This window comes from Papilio machaon, chromosome 15 (assembly GCF_912999745.1).
Source record: "Papilio machaon chromosome 15, ilPapMach1.1, whole genome shotgun sequence".
NCBI classification, from domain to species: Eukaryota; Metazoa; Arthropoda; class Insecta; order Lepidoptera; family Papilionidae; genus Papilio; species Papilio machaon.
Window position 1 is genome coordinate 5,017,373 of NC_060000.1, and position 27,111 is coordinate 5,044,483.

At 33.2% G+C, this 27,111-nt stretch overlaps 1 protein-coding gene across 3 annotated transcripts in view; it reads right to left on the bottom strand.

Annotated features, from left to right (window-relative positions):
- Positions 1-27,111, bottom strand: part of LOC106712160 (dual 3',5'-cyclic-AMP and -GMP phosphodiesterase 11) — a 139,801-nt gene that overhangs the window by 101,812 nt on the left and 10,878 nt on the right. For all 3 annotated transcript variants that reach the window (XM_045681311.1, XM_045681312.1, XM_045681310.1), the window contains exon 2: positions 7,928-8,008. In XM_045681311.1, the coding sequence (XP_045537267.1) occupies positions 7,928-7,943 (16 nt within the window). In that variant the 5' untranslated portion in view covers positions 7,944-8,008. The remainder of the gene's footprint in view (positions 1-7,927; positions 8,009-27,111) is intronic.

A 27,111-nucleotide genomic window follows, 5' to 3' on the forward strand; every position in this document is an offset into this window, starting at 1 on the left:
TCAGAAAGATTTTATATTCAAAAGCGTTTTAGAGCGTTTTATGAACCATGAAAGTGTACATAACTCATGTATTATTTACGACTCTATTAACAATAATATTTCTAGTTCACTGAAATCGTTAAAGTATATTCGTAAACGCACAAATAAATTATCAATTTTATATTTGTAGCAATGAAATATTTTATCTCTTATACATGGATCATGACACCCTAGCTAGGAAGTCCTCTCGACCAGGGGTGGACAACTTGGTTATACCAGAGATCTACTGTTAACTGACGAAACCTTATTCTGAAAGCTGAATACCAGTTACAAACTTTCACTTCAGTATAATAAATTGACATATTTTATTAAAAAAGAAAATCGAAAAACTGATAATAATTCTTAGTTAATATTTAAATAAATAATAAATAATGATTAGTGTGAACATCTTCATCTGTTATTTTCATCTCAACATATTGATAGTGCCTACACGTTTCAAATAAGAATGTGCACACCAATAACCTCGATTTGTCAAAAACTGCTATAAAAGTACAAGTGTTTTTTTTTTAATTTCAGAAATATGACGTCACAATATGGCGTAGTATCGAGCAGATTCTGATTTGAAACGTACTATGATAACTAATTAATTTTATTTAATTGTAAAACTTCCAAGTACACACTTATAATACCGCACGGTATGTTCTAAAATAAATAATATAAGTACTTCCAACATTGTTTCACAATTTTGCACAATGTGGAGTGCAGAAAGGAAGCACGCATTTGTAGTTCCATTATTGTTTTGGCACTGTTTCAAAGTAACGTTTGGTTGCAGTACTAAACAGTTACTGTGCAATGGAACTTAGGATAAACGTGATAACAAAATATAAAGTTAACTTTCTTAATCATAACATTGACAAACCGACAACACAAATCTCTAACAATTAGAAATTTACTTTATCTTATAAAAGCTGTAGCCCGCGACTCCGTCCGCGCGGGGTTAAAATTAATTAGTATCCTATTTATTATTTCAGACTATGTTCTACAATCTACATTCACCCCCAGAAACACCTTTTAACAAACCTCCAGCAATTTATCCGTCCATCTAAACATTCGCATTTACAATATTAGTAAGATTAATTTAATCTTAGTGGAACTAAATTGAATTCATTTATAAAGTGAAAAGGATATAAAATTTATAACGGACATATTTAGATTAGCCGGACATCGTTAATTATGCATTTTTATTAACATCTAATAATATTTTTTTATTATTAAAATATACATGAGTTCGTTAAACTTAAAATAGAAAATAAAAACATGTCTATACTGGTTTTAGCAATATTAAGAAAGTAACTAAATATAACGTTGAAGAAATTAAATAAATATTACTGTAAGTACCAACTATATCCTGCGAGGAGGAAGCAATTAAGGGGAATGCCTTCGCAAATGAAATTGTCAAGCTCTAACAATTCACTGCGAACATAATTTACTTACGTACCCGTGTGAAGTATTTATGCGTACCTATATTTTTCAAGATTTAGGTAATTTGAACTTTCATTTTGTAATCTACAATATTCGTCTTCTAGGTGCTTTTAGATTTTGAGGTGATAAATAATGCTTATAACCGTATTTAGTGTTAAATTTGTTTATGTGTTTATGTGCAAATTTATCAGATACTTAGTGCATTTTTATACAAAATCTCCACGATAAGGACAAACGCCCTATCTGATCAGACAAGTCTCTCGAGCAAATAGGTTTTTATTGTATTTAAAAAATAATAATCAAAAAGTTTACATAATATTAAAATGTTAAAACCCTTATTACTTATATTATAAATGCGAATATTTGGATGGATGGATGGATGTTCGTTTGAAATATGTCGGGAACGGCTCAACGGATCTTGATGAAATTTAGCATAGATGTAGAACATAGTCTGAATGATATTATAGGCTACTAATTAAGTGTTTATTTATTCCGAGCGGACGGAATCGCCGGCGACAGGTAGTTAATAGATAAAATCAAAAAACCATATCTTGAAATGTAGCAATAATCGACTGAATTATTATCGTAGTCAGGTGAAAACAAGATCATAAAGGTCTCCATATAAAGAACACTAAACTTTACCCGAACTCTCGATCCATGAGGGCGTTGACACAAACAAACTTATTAAAAGGTCCATTAAACAATTCCCGAATGTAGAGTCAGGTGAATTAAGGAATATCAAAGGCAAATTATAGACGAGTGACGTAAGGTAAAATGTTATCACGCGATATTTATATTTAGGGTTGTCAAAAACTCAGTAATAATTAAATTTACTTGAAAAGAAAAAAGTTAAATAAATTCAAGACAGAAAATGCATAAAAATAATATAGCTATTTTTAGAGAATTGTTAGTCAAGATCATCTCGAGCGTATTGCGCGCTAAAGTTCCCAAAACCAAGTGACAGATAGCTGTAGTGAGGCGACGTAAGCGTTGATATTTGACATGTCTAGTGCTGCGCCGATACACCGGCACAGTGTTGATTTTTGTCTCTAACAGTTCGGCCATCCTGCATTTCCTTCGTCCTCGAAGGAGTATTGATCCTTGCTGCATCGTTTTACACGCTGTCCCAAGCGCCATGAAGAGCCAGAACACCTCCAAGAAAAAGGACCTAAAAGCAAATCAGCCCCGTAGGCAGAAAATATAGCCCCGTAGGCAAACATATAGCCCCGTAGGCAAACATACAGCCCCGTAGGCAAAACATATAGCCCCGTAGGCACAACTTAGCCCCGTAGGCAAAACATATAGCCCCGTAGGCAAAACATATAGCCCCGTAGGCAAAACATATAGCCCCGTAGGCAAAACACAGCCCGGAGGCAAACATATAGCCCCGTAGGCAAACATATAGCCCCGTAGGCAAAACAAATAGCCCCGTAGGCAAACATATAGCCCCTAGGCACAACTTAGCCCCGTAGGCAAAACTAATAATAATTGTTATTAAACATACGCCCGGAAGCTAAACATACGCCCCATAGGCAATCTTTGATTTTCTTTTATCAATCATGTGTCTGAAATAAAAGTTTTATTAATCATACGCCCCATAGGCAAAACACACGCCCGGAGGCAACATATACGCCCTGAGGCTAAACATACGCCCCATAGGCAATCTTTGATTTTCTTTTATCAATCATGTGTCTGAAATAAAAGTTTTATTAATCATACGCCCCATAGGCAAAACATACGCCCGGAGGCAACATATACGCCCTGAGGCTAAACATACGCCCATAGGCAATCTTTGATTTTCTTTTTTTTTTTTATATCGATCATGAGTCTGAAATAAAAGTTATCATTATTATTATTTTTACTACCATGTCAAATACCTGGCATTGCGCGCACCCTGTACTCCATGACATCTATACATCCAGACTCTCCACAGGTTCGCGGCCTCGGCCTGCTCGCGACAGGCACTTCACGAGCGTACTACTCGCGACGGGTGCTCCACAAGCGCCGTTGCTCGCGACAGGCGCTCCACAAGCGCTACTGCTAACGACAGGCACTTTACAAGCGCGCTGCTCACCACACGCGTTTCACTGGTGCGCTGGTTGTAAACAGGCACCGCTCAGGCGCGCTGATTGTAGACAGGCACCGCTCAGGCGCGCTGATTGTAGACAGGCACCGCTCAGGCGCGCTGATTGTAGACAGGCACCGCTCAGGCTCGCTGAATGTAGACAGGCACCGCTCAGGTGCGCTGATTGTAGACAGGCACCGCTCAGGCGCGCTGATTGTAGACAGGCACCGCTCAGGCGCGCTGATTGTAGACAGGCACCGCTCAGGCGCGCTGATTGTAGACAGGCACCGCTCAGGCGCGCTGATTGTAGACAGGCACCGCTCAGGTGCGCTGATTGTAGACAGGCACCGCTCAGGCGCGCTGATTGTAGACAGGCACCGCTCAGGCGCGCTGATTGTAGACAGGCACCGCTCAGGCGCGCTGATCGTAAACTGGCACCGCTCAGGCGCACTGATTGTAGACAGGCACTTTCACAAACGCGCTGATCTCGACACGCGCTTCAATGGCGCGCTGCTCTCCACACGCGCTTCAATCGCGCGCTGCTCGCGACACGCGCTTCGATCGCGCGCTGCTCGCGACACGCGCTTCGATCGCGCGCTGCTCGCGACACGCGCTTCAATGGCGCGCTGCTCGCGACACGCGCTTCAATGGCGCGCTGCTCTCGACACTCGCTTCAATCGCGCGCTGCTCGCGACACGCGCTTCAATGGCGCGCTGCTCTCCACACGCGCTTCAATCGCGCGCTGCTCGCGACACGCGCTTCGATCGCGCGCTGCTCGCGACACGCGCTTCAATCGCGCGCTGCTCTCCACACGCGCTTCAATCGCGCGCTGCTCGCGACACGCGCTTCGATCGCGCGCTGCTCGCGACACGCGCTTCAATCGCGCGCTTCTCGCGATATGCGCAGGTTCGGACCCTTAGGCGGTAACTCGATCTACACGATTTCTCTTGTCATCTCAAACACCAAGTATCTTTATGGATCTATAACATTCATCACATGACCATGTATGGCAAGCATGTCATGACATACCAAACAATAAAATCAAGTTTTAATTCAGAAGTATCCTGCTGACACACAAATTAAAATAAACTGAACTTAGAAAGGACATCAATGACTTAGGACATAATGATATCCATCTGACTCAGGTAATGGCTTTAATTTTATCACAACTCTGCTTTACCAGACCCTCACTAATAAACTGATCTATATTCTCAATTTCAGTTGTTAGGAAAATTCTTTAAATTAATTGAAAAACCTGATCTTGTCTTATTAAACATCAACACTAAAAATATAATAAATGTTGGTTTGATCTTACCGCAGCACAAATTGAATAAGTATCCATGCCAGGACATCCGGCAGCTTATACCAATAATGGCTTGAGCAATCATGCTATCTGTCATATTACATGACATGTGACATGCCAATCCCAAGTTTGTCATAATAAAATTTTACTGAATCCTCACCCTTTGGTTTAACTCAATTGGCATGTTCCTTAGTCTGAACTACTACTACTGTTCTTAACAAATGGAAACACTTTAATTAAATTTGTCATCAACTGACATAATGAATACATGGGGTCCTCCATTCATATTTTGGCAAAGTTATCTTTGCCATGCAATTGCATTGTAACATCTTTTCATGCATATTTGTCACAACTTCAAAATTATATTCCACATAATACACCCTTGACTTGTATTTTAGTTTTTGTACCAACTCCTTTAATACCTCAATTTGACTGTCTTTTCTCTTTATTCCTCTTTGTGTGTCTTAAAATACAGAAAAGTATTTTTAATTATCCTGTTAAATTATAACATAACCTGTAGTCTTTAAAAGTACTGTCTTAAAGCCAACAGTATATTTAAATATTCTACACAAAACTTTTATCTATTAACCAAATTATAATCTTAATATTAAATGTATGATTCATATTATTTTACACACCACTTTTGTGTCTCAACATAAATCATACCTTGTTTTAAAATGAAAGGCACTTTTAATATTTTACACAAACTTTTGTGTCTTGACAAACCATAAAACCAAACCTTTAAATCAAACATTAAAATAGAAATAAACACAACAAATATTGATTTTGTGTTTTCAAGCCAATGGTCTTTTCATGGTCTGTTAATAAAACAATTTTCGTAATGTGACTTTATGATCGTATGATTACAGACTTTAGGAAAATGTTTTTAAGTCTTTTAGAAATCACCAAATTAAGAAATCAGTAAATACTTTGGTACAGATAATTAGAAACAAGGAACAATCTCACCAAATATGAAGATTTTCACGCTGGTGTGCGTATTAAGTTTACCATTTACTCGAAGTTCTCAATATCCTTACAAATTTTAAAAATCTTACTCTCCGGTAAACAATACGATTCTTTTATGCAACAAAATCACTTTGTGAGTTTGGGTAATATCCCGCTTCTGAACTTTTAGAGAATTGTTAGTCAAGATCATCTCGAGCGTATTGCGCGCTAAAGTTCCCAAAACCAAGTGACAGATAGCTGTAGTGAGGCGACGTAAGCGTTGATATTTGACATGTCTAGTGCTGCGCCGATACACCGGCACAGTGTTGATTTTTGTCTCTAACACTATGTATTTGGTACCATATTTTTTTCTTCACGATACAATATAAATATCAATTAATATCAATAGTTATGCAAAGTAAAACGATGTTTTAAAGGCATCATTTAACTTGCAAATATTAACATTATTAATTAAGATAAGTGACAACCCTATGGATATGTTTGCTATAGTAATCTAGAGTTAATTGTTTCGTAGCACTCTGTACAATTAATAGATAGTTATCTTGTATTCAAGTCGCTTCGGGTGTATTGAAGTACATAACAATTAAATGTAGCAAATTAACCGGTTTTTTCCAGAAACAATACATAGTACAGGATTCCCGGAAATCTAATAGGAACATTGAGTCAAAGTGCATCAATAATATAGCTAAAGTACTTCATTGATATCTGATATGTTTTTATATAGTACTAGCTGTCGACCGCAACTCTGTCCGCGCGAAATTAAAAAAAAAACAAAACAAGTAAGCCTATGTGTTCTTTCAGAGTATGTTCTACAATTATGCCAGTTATCATCAAGATCCGTTGATCCGTTCTGGAGATAGCTTCAAACAAACATCCATCCATCCATCTAAAGATTCGCATTTATTATATTTGTAAGATATTAGTAATCGCCTTTAATATCATTTGCACCACAAATTATTAATATCAATATTGAAAAGTGGTAATGAAATACTATATTCAAACCAGATCGATCTAACGTCGGGTACCACTGCTGAAACAACTGTACACCAACACATAGCTATCTCTGTTTTTTTCATAGAAACTAAGAAGGATGACTATATTTTTGTATGTTTATTACCTTAAGTAAAACTGTTCATAATGTTAAGTGCAAACACTTATTCTTTTCTCAAGACTTTGGAGAGTGCTTATGCGTAGTATTTAACTAGTCTAATACTATAATCAAAGTTCTTAAGCATTCATGTAATAGTATCAACAATGTCACATCTTTGTACGACATAGAATCAAATGTTAACATAGAACATAGAGTTTAATGAGCATAATTGAGACTAACTTTGAACTAAGCTGTACTGGCTCGCTTGCAATTGTACAACGACTCTATTTAAACAGAACAATTGAAACCGTGCCAAATCACACTTATGAAGTGACACATACAAACAAAACTGCTTTTGTTTACATTTATTGTGTCAAAATTAAGAACAAAACGGTGGGTTTCTATTGTTGAGACTTGTTTAAAACATATTAAAGATAACTGATTTTATATAAAACAATTTGTAAAAATTTAAAAATTTTACAGTCCCAATCTACGCGGATACTTTCTCTCCTTAAATCTTAAAACAAAAAAAAATATCAAATAGATTTTTCTTCAAAGAGTACTTGTATTGTATTGTGAAATACGCGATTTTATTTCAAATATAAAAGCCGTTATAGAAAAATTGCCTTATTCACGTTTTTTTAGATAAAAGTGGAACGTGGAACATTTACTTTGTCAGCATTGGACGTAGAATTTCCTTACATTCGATTTATAAAGCATTTCGTTTTCTTTACGCAAGAAAAATCCTTTTACATTTGTCACTACCTAAACAAGAAAGATTATGCTGTAAAGGAAACGTTACGTCCTATATCTCACTTAAGTTATTTAATAATTTTGTTAATAAATATTACTTTAAAGTAGTTGATCTCTAAACTTTTATTAAATATTATAAAGAAATCCAAAAATTACAATAACATTAGTTGCTCTCCTGACATTATACGATATTATGTATTCAAAAAGAACAGGACGGACAAAAGACAGACCTTAAGTCTTATAAGTTCTGTCTATCCGTGATTTTTGAGCTGTATTATAATATGATCACCTGGTTTCCTCCGCATGCGCCACTGCACCGGCGGCGGCGCCGGGCAGCCGGAGCCCGACAGTGCCAGTTTGAAGCCGTCACCTGAAAATTAAAAAAAAAAACTTTTTAGATTCCAAACCCAATATTCAATGTTGAAAACAGCGGCCGTTTGTTAAGCTCCAAAGCTGTAATCTCGTAGCATTTTACTATTAATTAATAAATTATAAACAAAATTCAGAATTGTTGGTCATTGTTAACTTGTTAATTCATTTTTTTGTCGTAGGATTAATCCTGTAGTGCGACATCTATCGAGAACTTATGGAATTAGATGCAGCTAACGCCAAGGTAACTAACGCAAGAAGGTTTAACGTGCTACGTAATACATGTCACGAGCCGATAGATGGCGTGATTTCTGTAAATATTTTCAGTTAGTTTTCGAATTTTACAGAATGGAATGCTACATAAAAAAATTATAACCATGTAATATAGTGTTATTTCATACAATAATATACTTTTGACGTTAATTGTTATTGAAATTACGAATTTTCACTATAATTTGTAATTAATCTGTGGAATGTACACTAATACGAGTACTACAGATAAGAAATTTTATTTTTTTTAAATAACAAATAAATTCAAAAACTACTGCATTGATATCAAAAATTATTTAAACACCAAATAATGTAGACTACTATTAGAGCTAGTTCAGACATGGCGGAATCCGTGCGGATGCAAATCGCGCAGTTCTAAACGCAAGTGTTTAGACAGGCGCGGATGTAAATGCGGAGTGTCGTAATCCGCATAGAGTGACAGTCGTTCCAGTTCAATCATGGAAGTCGAAGAAGCAATATGTGTGTACTTGTTGCTCCGTAAAAAAAAAGAAAGAAGAAACGGCAGTATTGGGTGCATCCAATATTACGTGATCGGCTCACCCATGGTCAGTTTCAGACTTTATATACAAAATTAAGAAGTTTTAAACCGAAATTCTTCGTTCGTTTCTAATAATTTTACTAGAATATTCTGCACATTGGATGTCCCACAAAGCAGGTCTCTTTTCCACCTCATCGATGAATAGCTCGGTGTCGAAGCGATCCATTGTCACCGTCCAATACGCGCGGCTTCCGCAGAGCAACTGAACGCGCTCTAAGTACGTCAAGTAAATAGATCCGAGCGGCGACCGCGCGAATTCATTTTCGAGCGGTTGAATGGCGGTAGCCGCGCGGATTGTCAATCCGCGCGGACAGGTATGAACGAATATATAGGCGCTAATGTAAATAAGGTCCGCGCAGTCTAACCGCGCGATTTGCATCCGCACGGATTCCGCCATGTCTGAACTAGCTCTTATGACAAAAAAAATCTGATTCCGCGCGGATAAGTCGTGGTTTTAAGTTAGTAACCAATAAAACATTTCTCAGAACTAAATACCATGATGACAGATATAGGAATTCCCACAGTCCACGATCTAATAATAATGCAGATAAAAAAGAATTATCTTAAAGGAAATCTTGATACGTTAAACATTTAGATAAGTGGTGAAACAATGTTGAAGGATTAATTTGAAATATTAGAACTAAAAAGTGATGTGCTCATACTTGTAATGACAAAATGTCTTTCTTATTGGAAGCAAAAAAGTTGTTGGACCAATCCTAAATACGGATTGTGAAATTAAGATATATATATACTTGTCAATCCTATTGAAATTACGTTGAATCATAATGATAGAAGTCAAAGCTTAGTATTTTATGAGTAAATAGAACGGCATTATTTCTTTCATTTTTCTTTTTCTAAATATTCTACACAACATAAACCGATAAAAATTCTTTAGACGTTGCACTTAATTATTAGATCAATGATTATTTCCATCATTCTACTAATAAAATTAGACAGACTATTCCAACTTTGGTAATGTATTTTCCGTCGTTTGAACAGCATTGTTATAGCCTTACATTACTTTTTATTACAATTCTATTAAGTTCAAATTGAATGACCAAATAAAAATTTATATGGCAATAAAGGGTAAACCAATATCAGGGATAATTTGATACGGATCATTTATTTCTGTAAGTAAACTAATTTAGACTTTTTTTTAGATTCTTCACAGCTTTTATCATTATGATGTATATCTGTTCTAGTATTAAAAAGAAAAAAGATTTGATTATTTGTTTGCATTGAATAAACTCTGAAACTACTGAATCGATTTGAAAAATTCTTTCAGTTTTGGGAAGGTACAATATTTCAGGGTTACATAGGCTATATTTATAACTAGTTTTTTTTAGAACGTCGTCGAAAGACGCGGGCAATTGCTAGTTCTAAATAACCATTAAAACAGCTGTTTTAACAACAATTGTCATAACTCTATCTTTCAACGAGAATGTGAGGGATATTGTTTTAATGTTGTTGAGGAAATAGGGACTCACCTCAAACAAGTAGTTCCTTAGACCATGCATTGAAACCACAAAAGGTTGGAACTAAAGTACTAGATATTCTGTATTTGAATCAATAAGATATTTCATGCGCACCAGAGATTTGAAAATGTTAATGTATAGATTCAGTAGGCCTAGCACGACTCCGATAAAACGTATTGAGTAACATTTATGTTCTTCCAGACATCGACAATCTGTGAAAAATTTCAGTGACATCCCTTGAAACCGTTCTAGAGATACCTTTTAATAAAGATCCATCTATATGTACATCTAAACTTTCGCATTTATAATATTAGTAAGATTAGTATGAAATCTTTAGTGCTTTACGTCCGGTAGTGGCGCTGCAAAAAAAATTATCGATGACGATATAACAGCGTTTGTCACAAATATTCGTGATAGGTCCACTGTTCATTTCATATTCGAGAACTGTCGCGCTAGCTAATACAAGTTCGAAAGGTTGACAGAGAGCCAATTTTTTATGTCTAGTTATTTTGTTCGTATGTTTCAAATAACGATAATTAAAATAGAAAAATCCTTAAAAGAAGTTAAAAAAAGTTAACAGTTTACTTAATATTTTAATGTTTTATTATTATTTAAAAATCGATATCTCAAAAATAGAAATTCCAAACAGAAAGTATTACATAGTAATCTTAAAATGTTAAATACTACAGCATTATCAAAGATATTCTTAATAATTAAGTTTGTAAAAATAAATAGCAAGTTTTATTCTTATAAACCAGTTTTTACTTATAAAGTTTCTTTTTAAGGAAACTTTCGCTAAGTTAGGTATAAATACAAGAACAAAGGACGCTTGGCATAAGTAGGCGAACCAAAGCCTCGTTTTAGCTCAGCAAAGTTGATAAGAAACTTTCATTTACTGTTCTTGAAAGAACTTTAAGTCTGTTGTGGAAGATTACGAGAAACTCTACCTTTTAAGTAGTTGGTTTTATATTTTTTTATTATTTCATAATGCGGCTTTTATAACAGTATTTAGTAAGTTTCATGATAGATATTACAATTATGTGCTGTAATTTAGGCATTTTATTAATAAAATTCAATAGCCGAAATGATTATCATTGTAGATACGCATTATGTCCAAAAATATGATGCAATAGAACAATGATAAATGTAATAATTAAGATTATTTATCCATCTTTTTACTGAAACAAAGAAAATAATCTTGATTTGAATTTATAATTATGATAAAGGAAAAACGTATTACACACTGGATACATTTACGGTACTAGAAATTAAAAAAAAATATTATCTATAATTGAACAAGAATGTATGTATGAGGAAGTAATTCCGCGTTTTGTCTGATGAGTGTGGTGCCGGGGGCCTAATCTTAGTCCTCTTTCCCTTCCCACCCTTTTCTTATAAGGAAAGGATGGGAAAGGGAAGTGGATTGGATGGAAGAGTAGATGCATAGGAAGGTTAAATATTCTCTTTTTGTGCGTCTCCTCCTTCGTCGATTGTGGGTAGGCAACGCATCTGCAATTGCGAATGTCGGACAGCGGTCGCTTCGCCATTTCGGAAAATTCATGTGGCCACTTGATTGCCACCTTGTAATATATTAAAAAAAACATAATAATAAATTAGGAAGTAAAGAATATGGTAAGCAATTAATACGGATATATTAACATTACGGAACTGAGAATGTACATTATATTAGTCACAATCTGTAAATGACATTACGTTAGTTCAACGACCTTTTCATTGAGGCGAAGATTCGGTCATATTTGTGTTTACGCCAAAGGCGCCTTTCCGACGATATGATTAAATAGGTTTATTTGTACAAAGCGTGCGTGGAATTGTCATTTAATTGATTTTGATTATACATGTATGTTTAAATATGATTTATGATATTATTTCTTCCATTTTATGGTTATTGTAGACCAAAGCATTATTATAAAAGAGGAAGAGCTTAAGCTGGAGTATTATATATCTAGAATATATAAAATTCTCGTGTCACGGGGTTCGAACTTGAACTCCTCCGAAACGGCTTGACCGATTCTCATGAAATTTTGTGAGCATATTCAGTAGGTCTGAGAATCGGCCAACATCTATTTTTCATAACCCCCCCCCCCCCCACTTAGTTTTTTTTAACTGCGCGCGGACGGCGTCGCGGGCGAAAGCTAGTATCTAGAATATTAAACGAACTACTTCAACTAATGGTTCAAATAAAAATAAAAGTCCGCTGCAGGTTTGGACGTAGAAGAAAGCTGGGCCACAACATAAACACGATATCGTTGTTTAGGAGAAACGATGAATAAAAGACCAGCAAGGGTCAGTAGAGACAGGCTGGGACGGTGAGCAGAGCATTTATCGCAAATAAAATTGAGCTTTAAACGATTGGAATAAGGTTCATTCTTACTTTTCGCGTCTTTTCTTATCAAGAGCAAGCGTACATAAGACGTGAAAAGTAAAATTTAACCTTGTTTCAATATTACAAAGCTATTTTTTTGCAATAAAATCCTGCTCTCCAGCTCAGTCTGTGTGAATTGATCCATATGCTTAATCATAGGCGTATTTCACGTGTATTTGACGTATTTTATAAGCATGTTTTTTCTATTTTAATCATAATTGTATACATCCTTGAACCATATTCGAGCATTAACGTAAATGGGTTATTATGCACGATGCATATTCATCGATACTTGATGTTATGTTAAACAGCTGTTACCGATTAAAACATTACTAGTGTTTGATTTCGTTTAACATTTACGTAAGCGATCGTGTAGGGTCGTGCGGATTCTCTATGCATTATGCAAACATTTCACACGTAGATGCCTACGTGAGCCTAATGTGCTCCATTCTGATTGCGATGAAATACGTTACGCTATTGTTTTAATTATTGGGTTCGTTTGAGCTTGTGTCATTCTATGTTTATAGGGTACTGTCGAATGTTGTATAAAATTGAACATATACTGTGATATTGATATACATAATATGTGTTTAAAATTCGAAAGAAGTAACTTCTAGAGGATGTTGAAACATTTTTATGAGTCAGAATAACGGTGTGAAGATATAAACAAACAATATGGCAACGAAAAGGACAACAACAGGAAGCAAAATATTATTCTTCACTGGAAATTATTTACTGCATTTAATATAAATGGGTAAACAGATATTACACACATTGTTTATAGTACAAAAATAATACGTAAAGTAAAACCTATTGTTAGGGTAAATTAGTATATAGAGTGCCCCACATTACTAGAGCAAAACCGAATTAACGCTAAATTCGTTCAAAATCAAAGTTGGTATTGCCTCGGTAGTGATACGATTTCGCGAATGATCTTATTGATGTAGAAAAGGTGAGGAAATACAAAAGTATACAATATATTTACCGTTATATAGCATAAATAAAAATATTACCAATAATATAAATATATTTTTGTTAATTAAACTTTAAAATACCACCTACCGACTGCGCCATGTAATGTTTTTTATGTTGTTCTTTTTAATCAGTTTCATTAAATAAAAGCTCATTAATATTATACTTACTTTACTAAAAAAACAGTCTGCTTAACTACCCACTTAATAATAATTTTTACTACTCATAAAACATGGATTAAAAATCAAAGAGTATGTCATTCTGAAACTCCAGGGTTGCCACAATTATATTATATTTTACATTGAATAATACAGAGAAATATCGAGCGAGATTGCCGGCTTTCCATTATAGCAGTAAACAAGCAACAAAAGGCGGAAGTGGCAATTGTGTGAAAACAATAGCGGTACTGCAAATAACCGTATAAATAATATTGCACAAAACATCGCACATACATTTTATATTATTGTTACTTATTTTACACATTACGCGACTGACCTAGAAGAAAAGTAATGTTTTCTTGCTCATTTGTGTATGAAAATATATTATGTTTGAATATGCATTACTTTGTTTTAACATACAAAGTCAAAACTGATTAAGTCAGAAACCATAAGCGAATGTCATTGTTTGGTCCAGACGTACGACCTCCATAAGCGAGAAACTCGTGTTAATATAATAATAACTCTAGCAATACATTAATACATTTTGTATTTGCATTTTCTAGTTATTTATTTTTATTCCATGCATACACGATTTTATAAAATATACGAAATGCATTATGCAAAACAGAACAATCAGTATAACAGAGAGCGTTCGAAAAGCTGTCCTTAACCCATTTCTTAGTTCTAAACCTTGGAAGTTTCATTCGGATTGTGGACTAAAATACCAATATTAGCTTTATTGGTATTAGAAAAAAACCGTGTTCGGTTTATATAAATAGCTGTTGTAAATCATTCATACTATCTGAATAATATTATAAAAAAGAAAATTAAATGGATTGAAGGATGTTTGTGACAAGGTATCATCGGAACGGCTCAACGGATCCTGATGAAATTTGGCACAGATGAAGAACATAATCTGGAAGAACACTTAGGGTACTTATTAAGCTTTTTAATTCCGCGCTGACGCAGTCGCCGGCGGCAGCCATACTAATTTCAAAATGTGAATGAATGATGACAATAAATTATATTCTTTATTTCTTATAACAAGGTGTAACGTTTGTAAAATTGTATAAATATATATTTAGAATTCACTCCAAAACCTGCTTAGCTATTTACAATACAAATTAGTTGAAATTTACAAAGTAATAAGATGTCTGATTTGAGCTTTTGAGTAAATGCGAAACGCGGGTGCGTCTGTAATTCTGGTTAATAGCATTTGCATACTTCCTGGCCGTTTCCTCTACTCCACGTCTATTTTTGGCACAGCGACAAGGCAGTTTATATAGACTAGTTAGACCACAGATATCGTCTCCATAATTTTTTTAAGGATTAATTTACACCTAAAATATGCTTATTTTCATTGACTAAGTTGAAGATTAGTTTTAAAGTGCATTGTATTAAAGACATTTGAAATTATTTTTAAAAATACTCCGCCCAAGCTTAAATATTATAATAGGAAAATATAATTATAAACATTGATGTAATTTAGCACAGATGTAGAACATAGTCTGCATCAACACATCGGCTATTAGTTTTTTTTTTTTTTAATTTTGCGCGGACGGTGTCGTGGGCGACAGCTAGTAAACTGTAAGTAGCTTTACGTAAGCCCTTAAAAGCTTTACTCATATCAAAAAGACATTCACTTTGTGGTATGTGACTAGTAATTGATTGAAGTAATAATTGAGTGTTTTATAGGTTAAACCGATCGTATTACTAAATTGTTATTATATATCAGACCTTCAAAAGTGTGTTGAATTAATAGTATTAAGTTCTCATTACCATTTCCACTGCTGAACACATGTAGAACAGCATATTGTCATCGCTTTCATTCTCTTTGCAAAACTGAGATAACAATAACGTTTTTGAAAATGTGTGTCGGCAGTGGAACCGTAAAATAAATAATAGGTACTCCATAGAACACACCCACAACACTCAGTTATACCAGGCTATGTTCTACATCTGAGCCAAATTTCTGCAACATCAATGCAGCCGTTTTAGAGATACCTTCTAACAAACATCCGTCTATCCATACAACCCAACATTCGCATTTATAATATGTATTACTAATTACTAAGATAGTAAGATAATACGTTTCTTTAACAAACAGTATTGCAATTCTGGTAAGTTTTTTTTTCCATAAACCAGACGAACAGGAAGTTTTACAGATGTTGAGATATACGTCATGTACCTATAATATTATACAATCATATATTCTAAAACTATATGAATTTTCTGAATTGTGTGACTTACCTATTTATAAATTTACCTTTTTATACTTCAGACTTTAATTGCAAAGGAGCCAACTGAAAACCAGCGCAGGGACTGTTTAGGCCGTTAACCAAAAGTGTTTTGTTTTTTACAAAATTATTTCAACAAATATTATTCTCTTAAAGGACAACCAACTTTCATTGCACCTATTCAAAAAATAATCATTACTCGTTTTACTAAAACATAAAAATGGTATAACTTTTCAAACATAATAAAATAGATAATAAAAAACTTATACAGTTAGTGAACAATTTAAAAGCTTTGAAAACTTTAAAAGTTTGAAGGCTTTATATTCCGTTCGTGAGAGCATATGATGTTAATGTTTGGATATAAAATAGTTTATAGTTGAAAGCGTGCAGGGAATCTCTGCACGACTCATTGCCCGAGCATTAGACCCTGTCTCGTCCTGACCTTGACAGATGGCCCTCACAAACCTCAAGGTTTACGCCCCAATACAGAGTCAACATAAAATGACGTACTACTAGTGTTGAACCCTACATGGGTCTGTTAAATTCTTATCATATCGAAATGTATTATTTTGAATCTTACAAGTATTTTATCTTATGAAAAGTATAATCATCTCCCTGCCCTTATCCTACTCATGTGAGGTCGGCGCAGAAGGTTTTATAAACCTTAAAATTTAGACATGTAAACAAATAATACGTACATTTCCGAACCCATTGTATCGTCGTTATTGTACTGCACTACTTTAAAATTATGCTAAGTTTTAAAACATGATATGTTATTACATCATTTTAATTCCTTGCTAAGTTAAAAATCTTATCAAATCTTCGGTATCTTAAAGCAATTTGTAATGTATAAGTCACCTGCACTTAACAAAATTATCGAGTCGACAGATTAATAGAGGCCGAAGGAAAAGCAGGACGGTCTGAAACCGGTTTATTTGCTCGGAAACACAAAGGATTGTGGGCGTTTTCCATTCCAGACCTGAACGCTACGTTACTCTCACTACAATAGAATCATTTCCTCGACTTCACTTCAATATAAAAGAAAATTATATAAAGAAAATGAGAGAAATTTCTCTTCTTCTTCTAAGATATGCTTGAATTATTTAATGTTTGTTATTAATAAAAGAAAATAAATATATAATGCGGAAACAGTAAGAGACAATGTTCTAATAATTAATATTTTGATTTGCGCTGGCCATACATCTGAAATAATGATTTCATTTTTTGCAATACATCTGAAAAAACGTTTTGTACGGGTACATTTTAATGTCCGAAAGAAGTAATTAAATTATTTCCAGATGTATAAATATATGACCTAACCTAATTATCGAATGAAAAATTAATGCATACGAAGCCGAGGGATACAGCATGTGTAAAAAACCATTATGTTCTAAAGTTTAGCATCATATAAAAATTTAGATTTTCGATTTACATATGTAAATTTATCCGAAGTTCTTACGGTGAAGGAAAACATCGTGATGCAACCTGCACATATCTGAGAAGAAATTCAATGATATGTGTGAAGTCAACCAACCCGCACTGGGCCAGCGTGGTTGACTATGGCCTAGTCACCCCTAACTTAGTGTGGGCTCCGAGCCCCTCGGTGGGGACGTATAGTGAGCTGATGATGATAAAAAGTACACTAGCTATTAAATACGCCGATGTAACATCAACTTTATGTTAATAACAGTAATGATGTAGGAAAAATGTTATCTTGTTGTCTAGATAAATTGATTTAATTTACTCGTTGCGTCTAAGTGCATATACATATATCAATGATAAATATGTCCATCCATCCATCATATGCTATTAATTTTTCCACGACACAACCCGTCATGGTAATTGGTACGGAAATAATCGATTGACAAACAATACTGTTCTATATAACACAAAGAACAAACTTACTTTAATAATGCATTTAATATCAAACAAGAAAAGTTAGTTTTTGTGATTACGCATGACATTTATTTAAATTCATAAAAATTTTAATTAAAAATTGTATTTCAAATCCACCATTGTTTGATATAATTAGTTGGTATCTGTGGTATATGCATACTTTTATCAAGGCCGAGTCAACTGTATATTTCCACTGCGGTAAAATCCGTAAAAAAACACATTGTTATATCTGCTTTTTCAATAAAATAAGAAAAGAAGTAATTACAATATGTTTTGTACGAACGTTTCTTTAGTGAAAAATCACCTTAAGCTTGACTTCAAATAGCAATTGTTTTTTCCGATAAAATAGTTTTGTTTCTATTCTATAACTTTAATATATGTATTTTAAAGTCAATTACCTAAGTACAATTCCAATATAATGCTTTTACAATGTGAATGAAGCCGTACAACTTTTATAATTCAAGTATTAAACATGTAATCACGTTTTTATCGTTTAACGAACACGAATATATTTCTATCGCTTTGAAATCTTGTTATAAGTCAAGAAATTAGTTTTCTCTAGACATAACATCAAGGTAAAATTCATACCATGCGTTTTAAAGGAATAGTCTCCTTCATATTTACACAATAATACAAAGAGGAAACAAAATAAATTTTTGGCTTATACCTACTGGAATTGGCGTAATAAATGTCATCATAATCAATTATTGAAATGAAATTGATTTTATTCAAAGAATTAATTTTATTTTATTTATAGACAAAATAGACATTGCTGTTTTGCTAGATTAAATAAAATATTAGAAAAAAAAAATCGAATCGAGACTAACGGCATTTTTCTTGCATTTCCGAAAGTTCTGAGTAATTTACATAGGAAAACATTTTTACAATCCGATGTCATTTGTCACGTTAACCCCTATAAGCTCTTGTTAAAAATCGGCACCGGACACAGTGATTTTTTCCGAATCCCTCCCCCTTTTAAGCCTCATGTATAGAATAAACGATCCCCAACTGCTTGGATGGATGTATAATAATAATCCACATCATACATCCTCATTGTTTTCTAGTTAACATATCCCGCGAAAAATATTGCCCTTCTCTTTAGTGGAGCAATAAAAATGTCTATTACTTGAAATCGTGTAATTTCGTTTTAACTTATGTAATAAAACATCTTTTACACCATTACATTTAATGGGAAACATGCTAGTAAAGAGAAAGTAACAAATTTGTCATAGCGAGTGAATCAATTCAGACGTGGAAGTGGTCATAAAATGTGGAAATATTCCGTACAGTATACCGATTTTTATTATTACCTAATTCCTCTGGTTCTTTAAACAATCTCTTTATAACCAACTAGATGTCTCCCGCAACCAATGAAGAATTTACCAACAAAACAAAAAAAAAGTTACCAATTACTTGAATTGAAAATATTTTTTGTCAATTTTCAAGTAATTCTGATGCACCCATAAAAACTTTTATATTTTTTTAACCATAAAAAAACTAGACAGTCTTTCAGTACCATTACCTATAGCCAAAACATATATGAACCCTTTTATCACACGCTGACATTGTACATTACCAGAAAACGTACGTTACCGAAATGCGATCTTCGAAATATATAACTAACAGATATAGTTTTGGTAATACATATTAACATATTCTTTTATAAACACCTTGAAGTTCATAACATCAATACAAAGGGTTAAAAACGTATTTAACTATCTGTATTTTTTGGAGTAATACAGTTAGAACTTAGTGAATAAATTTTGAAAAATCATTTATAGTTATCGATTTGGTCATTTAAATTATTAATTATTACAAACATACTTTTCACTTCTATTAGTTACTTTATGAGTATAAAGCGCGTAATAGCCCGGTTTACTTGCCCAGATAAAAGCGGGCACTCACCGCTACAAGCGGATTCATTGATAAAAACATATACATTTACAAACTCTATATTTACTATCAATTTAACACTAGTATCGTCACGTAATAACCTCATAGTATAAAATATCTATAGCATACAACTTACGTATTACATACAAGCTACTTTAACACCGAGTATCCCATTTTAGTATTTCAATTCCAAAAGCATTGGCTACCTAACCATTCTTGTTCCTGTACACATAAAAACGAAGACTAAAATGAATAGAGATAAAACTTAATAAAGTGATAGACCTTATATGGTTATGCGAGTACAAAATTGAATTCGTCTTAATCTATGGAAAAGAATACTTACTAGAACTAATCGAAAAAACGTCTGCAAATCACTTAATAGAAAATTCAAGTCACGTGAAGTACTTCGTCACCAAAACAAATTTCCGCTTCATATGTTCGTATGTTGTTAGATTAAATTGAAGTCGGCCTTGGATTTTAAAGGACCATACATATTAACACACAATGAATCGTTAACACGTCTAGAATCGCAACTTTTTATATTGTTAGACATTTTGAAGTCACTTGATGAACTTACATCATCAAACCGTAGATGAACAACATTGAATCTGTCACCAAGTGAACTGTAATTTTGCGAAACACCAGTAAAAAACCTAATATTGTGCTCTATCTCAATATTTAAAGTAATTCGACAGTGGAAATCCACAGAATGATATATTGGGTGACATTATTAAACAATCAAGTAAGTATAGACCAACGACGTTATCTGACCCGGTGGTTATAACTAAATTACGGCAGCTCAGTAGCGCCCTTTTTAATGTCACAAAATCCTTGTTGTACTGTAGCTGTCTTGTATATGTTTTATGGATTTTTTTACCTAAGAAGGTTTGATATATTATGACAGAATTAACCGCATTAGCAGCGCCTCTGTTACCGAACCAAAGGATTTCCATTAGATATTTGCACTTGAAACTATGATTAGAGTAAGATACACACACATGTCATATTGTTATCAAAGATTAAGTTAAATTCTATAAAAATTATTGCAATTATTAGAATTTCTATAAAGAAATCTACGATATCTGCTAGTTGATCATGTGAGAATGACTAATGAAAATAATAAATTCTACAAGATTCATTAAATTTCAATGTCATAGACAATGTTATGTAGATAAACAAACCACAATTGATAATTAAGTAATGTAGTAACCAACACAACATAATTAATGTTTATGTTATCATTGCATGTTTCTCTAAGCTCCCAGTTGTGACAAATGTTCAATTCATTACAAAGGAATTACTTTGTCTCTTTCTTGTTTTACGTAAGTGTACGTAATTTGCTAAAAGCGTTTGGAGTCGGGATTATAAGACGCGGAGTAAATTTTCATTAAGACAAAAGGAGTACTTCCTCGCTTTTATTTAGTTCTTACAAACATCATCTTGAAATTAATTGACATTCTCCGAAACTAAATCAAGTAGGTTTGTGGTCAAGCACTAGTTTATTCAATAATAATAAAATGTGTTCTTGCAGACTATGTTCTACATTTGTGCCAACTTTCGTCAAGATCCGTTCTGCCGTTCTGGAGATACCTTTAAACAAACATCCATGTAAACTTTCGTATTTATAATATTGATATTAAGATAAATAATCCTTTTCTATTTTGGCGTTCCTTGCACCGAGTCACCAGAAAATTAAAAAAACATGCAGACGAATTGATAGTCTGCTCTTTTTGGAAGTCGGTCAAAAACAGGCAATGTACGATATCACTAAAAAAACTTCAAAATATGTTCTTGTAATATTTTTTTAATATAAAATAAACTATCAGTTGTATTAACATAACCTGTTTTCCACAAAATAAATAATTAAGAAAATAGTTTCCTTTCAGTAGTTACAGTTATTTCATTAAAACAGGATAATTAACGATTTGCCTTTAAAAACAATGCCATCTTACACTAAATGCCATCTGTTCAAATGTTTGTTTGACCTTGTAAATGCAAATGTGACGTCAATATAATTATACGAATACATTCGACGCCATGTTTGTACACTTACTGCCAGTTTCAATGCGCTCCAACTACCTCGAATACTGAGATAATATTATTTCAGACTAATTGCAAATACATACGTGGAAGGAGTGCCAGCGAATCAGCGAATGGATTGCGATGTCACGATTACAATTTTTCTATCCTTCAGTATTTTTTTTGTGTTAATTTTTAATGTTACAACCTAACCTATATTCTTTTCTGTATTCCAGGGTATTTTTGTATGTTTGTGTAATGAGTATCCCTTACTAACATACGCTATAATTAATCTTACTAATATTATAAATGCGAATGTTTAAATGGGTGGTTGGATGTTTGTTTGAAGGTATCTCCGGAACGGCTAAACGGATCTTGACGAAAGTTGGCACAAATGTAAAACATAGTCTGGAAGAACACATAGGCTACTTATTAAGTTTTTTTTAATCGCGGGCAATGGCTAGTATTGTTATAAAATGTTAAAAAATCCTCTTTCCGAGCAAAGCCGACACGGACCGTGATCCGACATACCTGGATAAAAAAATCATTGTTCGAAGTTCAATCAAAACAAGTTAATATAGACAGCAGGGCGTCCTTTAAAATATGTTAAGATGAATAATTTTTTACACAATTTCCTAATTTAGTCGTATGTTTTAGATTAAAGGGTTAATAAATAAAACTTATTAATATACTTATTTTTTAACAATCACTTGAAGAGGATCCTCAACGTTATGAAAAATAATTAATGGATACGTGAATGTGGATAAGCAAGTGAATAAGCCAAATAAAATCCATATATTTATGATGTTTAAGTATAGTGGATTTAGCACGAGTATTTGTGGCAATCGTCAACAAAATTTGTATTAAAACTAGTGCAGTATCGGTCGTAAAGTATACCAAAAAATTTCATACTCATTTTGAAAAAATCGATGATGACGATATGTAGGAGATTGTCATGTATATTCGTGCTAGGCTCACACGAAATATTTACAACGGGTTTCGACTGCAGTGACTCAACAATTTCATTCTCTTAAACACAACAAGATACTATAGACCGAAAAGGTATCTGACCTAGGCCCGGTGGGCATAAGTCAAACTATGACAACTCACTATTTTGTATTACATATTAATATACATAAAATAGTATATTTGTGTGAAATCAAAATTTGCTGATGATTAACAATACGTAGTGCATACTATCTATCTCTACTAATCTTTTATATATACTATAATTTTTGTAAAGAGGAAAGATTTGATTTTCGTATGTGACGAATAAACTCAAAAACTACTACTTCTTTTACCTTTAAAAAGCTACATTATCACTGAGTAACATAGGCTATATTTGTCAATACATTTTTTATCCACGCAGATAAAGCTTCAAGTAAAAACTAATTTGAATATAAAATGGCGAAGTTCACAATCGTAGAATTTAAAACAAATACGAAAATAAATCTTTATCAAATCTACAACTAACCCACACAATACTTAGGTACACTATAAACGCTATAAATATCAATCTAGTTTATGCGAATCGTAGTGACTTGTTGATATCAAAACAGGAAAGTCAAGTTTGAACCTAGCACATTACGGTTGTGTCATTTATGGATTTATCAATTTAAAAAAATATATATAGGAACAACCATGAATTTAAATTATTAAGACGTTAATGATATCATCAAGTCAATAAATCTATCCTAACCAGATACTGAATGCACGAGTCACTTCTCATTTTTAGCGATATCAAGTGAAAGCTCGCACGTTTGCCCCTTGTAGGATAAGAAAGAAAAAGCAAGACTTATAGTGTAGATACTCGTACATAATACATGCTTTAATATCCACCATGATTGCATATCATATTTAATTAAAAAGTGAGGAGAAAGAAGCGAACCAAGTTGCGATAGACAAAATAAAACAAATGTGGTTGAAGGGCTTAGAAACACAAATTTACATAATCCTAGTGTCACTTGCGTTTTTCCGGACTAATCCAATAGACGTTAATCCCATATTCAAATAATAGATCACAAAATTTGCTTTAGCCCGTGAACTACGTCAATCTATTTAATAAATATTTACATTTAAATTTTCTTTACGTTATACATCACTTATACATTCGATTGAATACCGATAAAGGAAATTAAATTTACACACCTTTGTGAATAAAATTACCGTAACCATATTATTCGAATAATTACTGTAACTGATCAATTCAGTAAAAAATATGCCGATACATTTGATATTGTAGAAAATTACCGCTCATTTTAGTGTTAACAATCGATTAAAAGCGAACGAAGACCAATTCGTTAGTATAAGATAGCCTTGATATCGAGAGTGCTAACAAATATAAAGGAAGTGTATTTGTGACTATTTCACGCTCGAATCGCTTTCTTAGATAACGTAACTCGCAACTAAAGTAACCACCGGAAGGTACCAACTAATGATAGGCACCAATTGTGCTGAAAGACCGTCTTCACCAATCTTTTTATGACAAAGAGCACTAAACCATGAAATAACTTTAATGTCGGAAATTACTGGCATCGTATAACTCTTAGCCTATTAAATGCTACATTGTCTGCAAACATTAATCTGTGATATCGAAATCTACTAAAGAATTTATTTATAGAATTTAAAAAAAAATGGCATTTTATGAAATAATTAAACCTCTACACCTAATCCACAAAAAAAGCAAGATTCTAACCCTAATAAAGTTAAATTATAAAACAAAATCGTAAACCTACATTTATGAAGTAAAGATAACAATATTTATTTAAGGAAACTGTTACTGAATAATGCCTTCTTAAATAAGGTTAACGTTTCCTAAGTACTGGCACGTATTATTTGCGTAGAAATTTTCAATAAAAGGGTACAAAGCAACCCTCGTTAAATCGTTATTGGATTCCTCTATTGTAAACCGTATTTACATAAAATACTTTGCCATGAAAATATTCACGAAAATATTTTTCTATTTTATTGAACCCTTAGCTTTGTGATTTTTCCAATTTCACGTTAATATGTGTAGATAACAAATAAAGCGCGAAACGAATTTTATTGATACACAAATTGTGTGTTAATTTTTTCCAAATAAAAAAAATTTATACGTGATTACTGGCAAGATACAAACCAGGAAATGTTTAAAAGCAGTGTACGGCTTGGTTTATGTAATCCTATTAAGGTGGATTATGACCGATAAGAAAAGATAAGAAAAAATACGATAAACTGACTCCAGTGTAAATGATCGACAATTGTAATAAAAAATATTTTACTTTATCTTTTAACTAAATGTTGCCCGAGACTTCGTCCGCACGGTATTAAATCAATAATTTAAATAAAAATATAATGGCGTAAGAATATCTACATCAAAATATTTTAGTTTCGTGAACAGACACAAAGAGAAACATTCATTAAATTAATAACATAAGAAAGATTGATTTATATAAACAATTACATTTTTAATTTATCTGAACAAAATACACTTAGAAGCTTAAAGTAAAAAAAAAATTGTCCTCTCCGACGAGTATGACTACAAATTTAAACATTTTAGCATGAAAAATATATATTGTATCCAAGGTTACCAGAAATTGTTGTACATTTGTTTCTGTATGAATTTAGACTTTTGTTAAAATTTTAAATTATGTAAGCTAATGGACCAATTAGAGGCCATGAAAGGAGGTTTCTGGTTAGTATTAAAAGTTTAAGATAAAAGATAATTCTATGTTGAAGAGACTGTATTAGTAGAATTCCATTGCCGTAAACTGTGTTTATACATTTTGTCACCACTTACAGTCTCATTCACAAAACAGAGGCTGCAATATGTAATAACACAAGTGAAACGTCAGGGAAGTTCTACATTAAAGTGCAGTCGAACCTGGAGAGTTCAAAGGACCGCAATTTTTTTACTCTTACAGAGGTTTCTCTGTAAACTGAGTTTCCGGCTTATGGAGGTTGACCGCCGGGACTGGACAATGACTCTCACGTCTAAATGTTTCTCACTTGTTCAGTTTCGATTGTATATTACATTATAAAATATTTTCTACGAAATTCATATAAATAATTGACTAACTTCTGGATGGGGAACCTCAAATATGAAGCTCACTCACATTCATTTAGTCAAAGTAGATTTATTTTTATCTTATTTCCTGTAAGTAGATTTTTACCTCTTATGATTATTGTTTAGGCTGAATAGTGAGTTTCAATCAAGCCGCATGTTCGTTTGTAGAACACAATCACAAAAACGTATTATGTCACACGTACCAAAGTTCAAGGCAAACTCGATAAGGTAAGCATAAAACAATAAAATCTTGTAGCTACGAAAACAAAACAATGTTAATATCTCGAGAGAAGTCAATATTTTGAAGAGATTGAAATCAGTTTCGTGACCAAAAATCAATAAAATCATTGCTTATCATAACAAAACACTTCATTGGATTAGTTTTTCGTGCGATGCATTAAGGCGACTTATATCACTATTCAGATAACAGGCTGTACTGTTACTCACAGGGGATAGGCTGGCGTTTTATCATAAACTTGATAAATATTTTATCGAAAAAATTTCGTGATGTTTTCTTGTCGGTCAATTATTCTTTTGACATTTTTGAACTAATGGGCCGACTCTTCCATTGTAATACCACAATTTACTACATGTTGTGGAGGAGCAAATTTCGCAGATGAGGAAACGCATAGGAAGGAGAAATTTACTTTTTCTGTGCTACATTTAAAAAAACACCTTGCCACCGTTGGTCACCTCTAAAAAAGTCAATGTAAAAAAGTTTTCAATATTAACGTGAAAACATTAAAGTCTATACTGTTACAAATAAAATAAATAAGAAATTAATTAAAAAAATGAATTAAAACTACGTGTGTTTTAAACAACATTTACAGTAACAAGAGCCATTTCCTGTTTACAAATATCATGAAGACGTTTTAATTAATTAATGCAGTACAAATTTAATTTAATATTTTATGCCGCATCAAATAATTTTCCTCCAATTTCTTATTTTTTGTAAATACTTGTTTTTTTTGGTACAGACTTTAATAATTAATTACTATTACATGTAATGTATAAGGAAATACATATTTACACGTATCCTCGTCTGATCCGCAGTTTTAATAATCCGGAGACAAATAGACTTAACAGGAAAATGCAAAGCGGATCAAAAGAATTTAATAAAAGAACTTTGTATTTGAACAACCCGGGACCCTCCATTCTAAAAGAACACGCGGAATCCATCCCACATTCCAATATTTT